At 40.6% G+C, this 9953-nt stretch overlaps 1 protein-coding gene across 1 annotated transcript; it reads right to left on the minus strand.

Annotated features, from left to right (window-relative positions):
* Positions 1 to 1043: 1043 nt before the first annotated feature.
* On the minus strand, positions 1044 to 9558 carry RB195_019171 (uncharacterized protein; the record flags this gene model as incomplete). The annotated part of the gene is made up of 18 exons (XM_013440899.2): positions 1044 to 1182; positions 2213 to 2407; positions 2678 to 2781; positions 3151 to 3250; positions 3298 to 3409; positions 3484 to 3616; positions 3694 to 3881; positions 3992 to 4073; positions 4131 to 4395; positions 6129 to 6277; positions 6347 to 6480; positions 6560 to 6746; positions 7058 to 7189; positions 7244 to 7352; positions 7416 to 7496; positions 8813 to 8934; positions 9303 to 9483; positions 9542 to 9558. 18 exons carry the CDS (start codon positions 9556 to 9558, stop codon positions 1044 to 1046), a joined length of 2430 nt encoding a protein of 809 aa, XP_013296353.1.
* Positions 9559 to 9953: the final 395 nt, after the last annotated feature.

Genomic DNA, 9953 nt, shown 5'->3' on the forward strand with positions numbered 1-9953 from the left:
AGATTATAAGACTCTAAAGTTAAGATAACTACCAGAATTGTAAGACCTAAACTTTGTACAACCTGTTGTGCAAAGTTTAGAGTCTTATAATCCTAATAATTCCACTCGATTCAATTCAAGATTTTTATGACTTCACATCATTGCAGCACACCACACCGTTTACTAAAGTGCTTATACTATAGTGTACCTCCTACTTTAAAATTCGTGTTCATGTTAAGGACTTGCGTACTTAGCAACAAAATAAATCAATAAAGAACTGACTGGATCAGTTTTTAAGACAGGTTCGTAATTTTGCTATTTTAAAGCATCTGTTGCGCATCTCCACCTAATCAGATGTTAAGGAACCATTTTTACAAATTTTGTGAGGATCGTGCGTCGCCGCTAACACTTAAGCTATCAAACGTGAGTCATTTGCATTTCGTAGATTCTTAGCAGGTATTTGACAAGATTTCATAGTCTCACGAACGAGTCTCAGTTTTTGCAGCGACTTCTACAAGTGCTTCTTGCTTCACTTATTTGTGAATCCATCTTTATGAGTGTCTAAAACACGCGAGTATAAAAGGGACGAATTCCAAGTCTGCTATGTCTAACATTTTCACAATGTTTTGCTCTACAGGACGTATTTTTACATCTCGTTAATTATCTCAATTTAATTTAATTTGAGAAATCATTTTAAAGAAAGGTTACAAAGAAAAATGTTGTGGAACACGAGAATTTGTTGCCATCCTGTCACTTTATGTTTAAATAAGAGACTGTCTAACAGTGCTAGTACGAAACGGCGCTGCCCACAACTAGGTAACAAAATTCATTAAACAAAACTGCACATTCAAATCTACAACACATGCATCCATCCGTACCACCACATTACCTAAAACGCCCGTTAGGTGATACCTCGACTCTAAGTAAAAAAAAAGATTGCGCAAAGAAAATACAGAGTCGCCAGGTTTAGCCATAAACAGCAATTAATTCAGAAACTAGTTGCTGGAGGAGACAGACAGAAATAAATAAGTTACTTCCTATACATAGGTGAACGAGCAAACAGCTTAACTGTAAAGGTCATCATCATCATTTCCACCCACTGGAACACCTGATGGCTGATTAGGGGTAGGCTGTTCGCCTGGGAACTTGAAGTTGTTCCCAAAACCACGCTGTTGTTGCAATGTTTGAGCAAACATCTCATATCTAAAAAAGATAAGTGGAGCAGGTACTCAGAACGTTTTTAAAAATAGATAATACAATGAAAAATGACTATGAGCTTAGACGAATGTCAAAAATAAAAACAAGACTATCGGTGCGATCGTTTGACCCAAATCGATCTTTATCGAATGATAATTTCTGGATCCACGTAAAACTATGGCGGAAATGAGCTAACTTTGTAGTTAGGCAGATTGACAATGTTGGGATCTCTAAACGAATAGATAGGATTAGGGGGTGTAGCTCACGAATATGAGTGTGATCTTACTCAATTTCTTCTGGTAATCCAAAAAAAGCGTGTAAAACAATTGGCCATTGATTGATTGTCCATTGATACGACATATTAGTGGTAGAACGATGACAGTCCCCAACGCATATACGACTGTGCAAGTGGGCAGCTCCTGCTGCTTATTTGAGTCATCCTTACATACGGTTATTATATTGGCCTATCTAAGTGATGTATACAAAGAAAAGGTTGGGCTCTGGACGTTGGACGACCGAAGAAGGAACTGTCTTCTTCGGTCGCGTTAACAAATAGCACCGTGGGCACCCTGTGTATTCGTAAACAGACCCCAACACAGTCAATTTTCTGACGCGTTGACTTTAAGGAACGAAATCATAAGAAGTGTTCACAAAAAACCCTGGTGTACTCTTTCTTTTAATCTCGGCACAGCGTAGTTCGAATATATACGAAACTTTTCAATTCCCCTTCAAATCTTCAAAAAATCCTTTACAAAAGTGTTTCAAGGCAATTCCATGCAGAAATCTACTGGCGGTGCCTTCTCTCTTTCTTTCTCTCTCTCTCTCTCTCTCTCTCTCTCTCTCTCTCTCTCTCTCTCTCTCAGAATACTTGTCTAATGGTATCACCAGACTACTGGCGAAAGTTATACTGCTGACAATGATTGCCTAGCATGTTTAAAAATTACAAAATGACATTAAACAAACCATAAAGATCATTATGTATAATATTATTGCAGTCTCCAAAATATACAGTTTCAAACCAGAAACAATGACTTACTTTCTGATGTCATTGTCAGACACAGATCGCCGCGCAAACTTCATTGCCTCCTCAAAATGTGCTCTAGTTATTTCCGGCACTGGGTCGTATGTCTCATCGTCCATGAGTTCTTCTCCACGAGCACGTCGCTCCTGCCTATCCTTTTCTATCTTGATTTCTTTCTCAATGGACTCACGAATTGCGAGTTTACAGGCTCTTAAAACAAGAGATTTAAAATACAAACTGTGAAGTTTGGAAATCAACTAAGTGATTCCTCCGACGATATAACGTGAAGAGATTGGACAGCGCCGCAGTAAAAAAATGTGCAATGAATTTATCACTTTCGCAACTTGCAGCGTAGGTCTACGCAATCCAGAAACCTTGACTAACGTATCTACAGTTACGATAACGTCTAGAAAGATCTAAACGTCGAAGGAACCTAGCAATGTGAAAACGCCGCTAAGACAAGTAGGAGAAGCAGCACACCTCTGGCAAATTTCCGTAAGATCAGCACCAGAAAATCCTACAGTGCTCTTCGACAGGAATGTCATATCGACATCTTTTGCTACAGGAGTTTTACGAAGGTTTGCCTGGAATGAAGCAACATTTAACTTATACTGATTCGTTGTCACAGTGCTGCTGATGAGCTCAAAAATGTAAAGCCGATGTTCCCTTGCAAACCACACCAAATGCACCAGTGGTTTCGAACGATATCCAATTGTTAAACGAAAATTTCAGAAAATTCCACGTCAAGATAGCTCTTAAACCTCCAAATATGCATCTCCGAAGGCACCTTTGGAGAAAGAAAACAGTTGATGTTGCAATGCCACTGTTTTCACACAGACTTGCGACACTTCCTTTCCAGCAAGAATTTCATCATGGCTTACAATGCACATGCAGGCATGAGATATATTTTTAAGATGGATTTCATCCGTTATGATTACTTGAGAAATGCCAACCTTGAAGATTTGGAGACGAGAAGCTTCATCCGGAAGCGGAATGTAAATCAATTGATCCAGGCGTCCGGGACGTAAAATGGCGGAGTCGATAATGTCAGGCCTACAGGTCACATATGAAAGAAAGGAAGAAAAACTACTGCAAGATACCTGTTGGTTGCTCCGATGATGAAAACGTTTTTCTTGGAATTCATTCCATCCATCTCAGTGAGGATTTGGTTAATAACACGGTCGGCAGCTCCACCAGCATCACCGGCAGTTCCTAGAACTCAGTACGATGAGAAATTACCGAACAGAACGCTCCTCACTTATCATTTCAAAAAACAAGAGGAGTACCTCCTCGAGCTTTCGCAATAGAATCCAACTCGTCAAAGAAGAGAACGCATGGAGCAGCTGCCCGCGCCTTATCGAATACATCACGAACATTGGCCTCTGATTCTCCGAACCACATGGTCAGTAGTTCGGGTCCCTAATGGTTGTTTGAGTTTTCCAGTGTGTTCGCTACGTAACATTCTTATATATTCTTATATAAGAGACAAACTTTACCTTGATGGAAATGAAATTAGCTTGGCACTCATGGGCAATGGCTTTGGCCAAAAGAGTTTTTCCGCACCCAGGAGGACCATAGAAGAGAACACCACGAGATGGTTGCATGCCGAATTTAAGATACTTCTCTGGATGTTCTACTGGATACTGCACCAATTCTTGCAACTCGCGTTTGACGTTTTGCAATCCTGGATTAGCTAGTGTCAACGACCGTTCAATTCGCAAACTACCAACTATCTTTAGTCGCAGAGATAATTGGAATACAAAGCTACAAAAGACATAACGTCTAGCAACAAACCTCCGATGTCATCCCATGTGATGTTGGGAGTTTCCACAACAGTTTCTCGCAGAGCTGAAGGCGACGATTTGCCCATTGCGAACTGGAAATACCAGGATTTGGAGGTGCACTAAAGTGGTAAGCTGCTTGTACTAAATACTCTAAAGTTCTCCATCGACACCGCGAGCGAGTTAAGAACTTCAGCATCAATCGTTTCGTCCTCAAGGTCAATCAATTCCATTTTCTCTCGAATTTGCTGAAGAGCAGCCTCCGAACACAGAGATGCAAGATCAGCGCCGACGTAGCCATGACACTCATTAGCAATTTGCTCCAAATCAACGTCATCCGCAAGTTTCATGTTTTTCGTATGAATACGGAGCACCTCAAGGCGTCCAACAGCATCAGGGATACCAATATCAATTTCCCTAGAAGTCAATAAATCATTGCAAAAATAAAAAAAAAAAATGCTAAAGACTACAGCTGGTTATCAGAACCTGCACATCTTCAAAATCTACATGAAGATGATACGCTAGCAATGCAACATAACATCCCCTGCTCAGAGTCACAAAGTACTGGCTAATTAGTTCAACTAATTTCTTGAACGAAAACTATAGCGCATGCTGTTTCAAAAATGTTTTCATAGAAAACTCTTATGAATAAATAGCAAAGGGAAAGAAAGAGTGGTAGCAAAGCTTTCAACTGATTGAAAGTCTGAGACACCGGTAGCGGACTAGTCGTTCGCGACAACAGCTTGCAACCGGAACTCACAAAATTTCAATATCGACATTAAGACAATACGCTCGCGATACTTCTTCAGGTCCAATGCTTAAAGGCATTACTCCACGAATCTGGGGTGGTGCTGGTTTCAGGTGGGCTATGCCTACACGCACGGGGTCGCAGATTATGGAGAGAAGGGTGATTCCGTCCATTTTTTCCTAATTGCCGTAAAAAACGACACGGAAGATACGGCTTCAGTCGTTCTGGCGCACTTTTTTTCTACAGGGAATTCAACTGGAGCGCGCCAGCCTTGTGCGGCGCCGCATCTTTCGGGACGGAATCACCCCCCTCTCCATAGTCTCCCATCCCGTATACGAATACTCCACCTGAAATCCGTACCACCACAGATTCGTAGAGTGATGCCTTTAAAGTTACAAACGAATTAAAACTAAGTAGTACGCAATGGGCTGCGAATAGTTCTAGAAATTTGAAACATTGATAATCAGGCGAAGTTTTATTATGAGGATTTCCATACGCATTTAATAATTTCATTTGATTCACATTTTTTATTTACAGTATTTACATTCACAATGGAAATGTAAATGTTAACAAGCATGGCTGTATTGCATCAAAACAGATGCATCAACAAGAGCTGTGATTAATTTAGTATGCATGTGGATACCGCACAAAGCTCTTCCAAAAAAGAAAAATTTCAACATTTACGATGTACGTCAGTTATAAACACAGCTCATGTGTGACGTGAAGAACGCTTAGAAAGAATTATTATGCACTACTGAACCAGCAGTTACGCACATAACTATGAGTGCAAAATAAGCAAGTGTCCTGCTGAACGCTGTTTACGGTATATTTCGTAGGAAGATCTCTAACATGAAGGAAAGGAACAATACCACTGATTTGAATTCAAAATATTCGCAGCGTTTATTCCGGCCATTCTATGGTGACCGACAATACGTCTTTCAGTGTCCTTGTAGATTAAAACTCACTGCACCACTGTCATGTGATGCAACCGTCAAAGCAACCTTTTCTTCTCCTGTGCTCGAGAGATGGATAATTTCACAAGTTTTTCAGCCTAGATTACGAGATGATGACAGTTACATTGCCTCTATTCTACCACAACCTGAAAGCCTTAGCTTGGATAAGCATTTCAAATTGGTAGTGCAAATTGGAGCAGTACATTACAGCTATTTACGGCTACCTCGAAGGGAGACAAAGAGAGGCGAGCCATACCCAAAGCTGTTTAAAACTAAAAACAATGTAACAGCAAAGTGGGAGCTTAGCTACAAAAAATGTAAGGTATTTTTTTACCAGACAACGAGAATGTCTAATCTCATTCATACACAGGGTGAGTGCAACTACCGAGGAAGACTGACCGAGAATTTGCATCAATTTGGGGAGTGTATTAACTCGACAAAGAAGTAACCTGTCAAAACGACCAAAGCGCCGCAGAGCAGCATCAATGGAGTTTGGTCTATTTGTAGCCGCAATCACAACAACATGAGATCTCTGCTTCAGTCCGTCCATCAAAGTTAGCAGTTGGGAAACGATACGACGTTCCACCTCTCCATGAGTCTTGAAATAAGGCAATAAAAAAGATACTCACCAACCACGCCTCAAGAGTATTCTAGAACAAAAACCTACTTTCTCACGTTTTGGCGCAATAGCGTCAATCTCATCAATGAACAGAATGGCAGGCGAGTTCTTCTCACATTCCTCGAAAGCCTTTCGCAAATTAGACTCAGACTCACCCGCTAATTTGGACATGATTTCAGGACCTGGAAATGATTAAGAACTCTGAGTAAGAAGAAAGTTTCTGAGATGGGCGAATAGGAGATATTACTGCGCACGACTAACCGTTCAGGAGGAAGAAAAATGCTCCAGTTTCATTGGCAACAGCTCTGGCTATAAGCGTTTTGCCAGTTCCTGGTGGACCAAACAAGAGAATACCACGTGGAGGCTTGATGCCAATGGCTTTGAACAGTTGTGGATGACGTAGCGGAAGTTCGACCATTTCTTTGATTTGTGCCAATTGTTTACGAACCTAAGTATATATAGTCGGGTCAATACGACATGAAACATGAGTGTAGTTGATATGCATTGCGCTCGAAACGGCGCTGTGGAGGCAGCAGTTGGAACCGAGGTGGGCCCGTCGCCAATTGCAGCGATGGGTGGTGCCAGCAAGGATTTCACCACGCTCCTAGCCACTACGTTCCACCGAATGGCCTCGAAAGAAGCTGCGTACGCAATTGCGTATGTGTTTCATGTCGTTTTGACCTTACTATGACTATAAAAGCTGACACAACAAAGAAGTACACGAAAGAAGGTAAGATCTCCAGATGCTAAACAACAAACTCCGCCAATGTCGTCGTATCCAACATCGTTCATATTTTCCTCCTCTTCCTCTCGCTTAATAGCCTCGCCTTCATAGTGAATAACGGTGTCCGGAGCAACAATGCACGATGGAGACGGATCAGTTTCAACAACCTACGTAACAAACAGAGCTAGGGCTGTACAAAGAAGAACTAGCATTTTATATACCTTAAATTCCACTGTACGCATTGCTGCTTGTACAGTGAAAATGTCTCCCTTATGAAGAGGTCTGTATGCTTCAACAAAGTACGGCTTTAGAAAAACTTCGAAGAGATTTCTGAAGTTAGCAACATAAGTAAAACTTCAAAAGTAAGGACTAAAGAGTTAAAAGCATCCTTACCCTGTCAGTCCTTCAACGGTATCGTCGATTGGAAGTACATGAACACGTTTACCGTATCCGATATTCGGTGCAGCTGTGACGCTAGAACAAAACTTTGGATTAAAGCAACGCAGAAGGTTACGAAACTAACATAAGTAAAGCGAAAAATCTTATCGGAAGCAGAAAAAGGTAAGGAATGGTTAATGTCGAAAATAGGAGGTTCCTCTGCGCATAAAAGATACATGACTCAGCTAATGTATTGTGTGCTTATTTCATCATTCATTACATGAATCATGAAGGTCGACCCATGTTGAGATTACAAGTGAGATAAATACAAGCAGCTTTGCCATGCATCCTGGAAACTTCTCTTGCCGTAAATTCCAGATTTTTATCTGGAGAACTGATAATCAATAGACGCTTCTAACTATCACAAAAAGGAGTCAGATGTGTGCCTTTCAAAATTTCTGCTGCTACATAGGTACAACTATCTCAAGAGGTAGGTTGTTGGCACTACCTGAACCGAGACCCCAATACAGGCAGTCCCAACGGAACTCACGCACTGAAACATGACGAAATCTGTCTTAACACAAAAATAATGAAACGTGAAATTCAATACTTTCCAGAACAAGCCAATAAAATGGCAAAAATGCTGATTTGCCTAGTAAGAGTTCTTGTGCATGGAGTTCTTTCCCTTTCATTGTTTTGGTACGAAAAATGACCTGTGTCGTTCTCCATAGTTGATCGCCGGCTGCGTTGTATTCATATTCTCCCTGTTATCATAGCACTGTCAACTATACTTTCCTACATAACATACAACATAACAAAATTGTCTCCGATACGAGAGATGGGCGTCTTTATCTATTAAATGCAATGACCATCAAAAGGAAGAGGAAATGGAACATTTCAGAAGCATGAATGAAAAAAGTAGAGAAAAAGATAATCAGTTGAACGAAGTAAGAAGAAATCAGACCAGAAAGTGTATCAATTTATTGAATGAATGGACATTGGTACTTTTTTCTGCTAAGAAACCACTCTACTGCAGAAGAAACCATGAATTACGAGAACAATAACACTTGATTAATTTAAAATCATGTGTAATTCCAATTTCTGTAAGGCAAACGAAAACTTGAAGAGTCCACTTGAGGCATGTGCTTACTATCACTTTCTGAGAATTGAATTCAATAGCTTCAAAAAAATTTCACACACTAGTTTTTTTTTCGGAAATTATGCAACTTTCTCATGCGCAACCGTCCTGGAAAAATTGTTAAGATGGGCCGTAACAGCAGGGCAAAAATATCATATGAGATTGACCACTTAACACAGCAGCCTAACACTACTTTTTCTCTTTCCAAATTGAGTAGTAACCCTTTCGGGACCTTTACAAAAAAGAAACCTTTTTTCCTTCTGAAACGACTCACCTGACAACATCTCCCAAGCGGACGCGCAGATTATGACGGACAACACGATTCATTCTGATTTTGTCGTTTGGACAGTAGTCATCAGCCAACACGATAGCGACAGTTTCCTTTCTCTTTTTACCCTGAATGGTGTGGGTGCAACTTTGCAATGCTATCAAAAATAATCATCTATAAGAAGCAACAACACTGATGCCTGTTATTGTTTGATTATGTCTGTATATATGGTTATATCTACATTGATCTTTCCCTCTTTCACGAATAAATTTCTGCTTGCTCTGTACAAAACAGGGTACGTGTCACAGTGCTATGTTTGTTTGCAAAATTGACTTGCAGAATTCGTCTTTGGGAACCAGTGATTGTTTCTACACCACCACACAACTGATGAAAACTAATTTCAAATCATTTCCTACCGAATTACATCCCAATAGGTCGTAAAAGCTGACTGCAAAGCTCAGTAAACAATCCTTAAAAACTTTTGAAAGTAACTAACCTTTAAAACAACTGTATCACCGCGAAACAGTGCGAGTTCATCCATCTTGGCTTGACTGAGTGCAATGATAGAGTTGTCATCTTTATCGCTTTGGTCAACAATAAGACGGTTCGGCTTCACCTTATCCTTCAGGATAGCCGTAGCAAGAGCCTCATTCTTCTTCTCCTTTTCATCCTTGGCACTGAAATCGCCTATAATTAACGATGACTACGGGACTCTCTGGAGTAAGAGCAACCCACGTAGGTACGGAGGCCATTCTGCTAGCAAAATGCAAAGTTCTGAGTTCGAGTGAGGAGAATCACAACCGCTGGACTGACGACGGATGATTTCTTTCAAATGATGACATAGATTAAAGGATCCCACATGTATGGCAAGTGTTCGCAGCTACTACGGTAATACTTGCAATGGAGCGACGGAAATGAAGCAGAGCATGGAATCTCTCGGTGCTTCAAATGCCGGGATACGTTCGCTTACCTTTTGCTATCACCAGTAAAAATAGCTTATTTATGATGGAATTATATCATTTGACCTCAATCGTCTGTTCACGGTATTTTTCAAAGTTGTGGTAATGTGTAGTAACTACAGTGTGAGATCTGATGCCGGTCAATGTTACCTCAGTTCAGGTATCACAGTTTTCTCATTGCAGGAAGA

The sequence above is a fragment of the Necator americanus genome, chromosome II, assembly GCF_031761385.1.
Source record: "Necator americanus strain Aroian chromosome II, whole genome shotgun sequence".
Taxonomy (NCBI): Eukaryota; Metazoa; Nematoda; class Chromadorea; order Rhabditida; family Ancylostomatidae; genus Necator; species Necator americanus.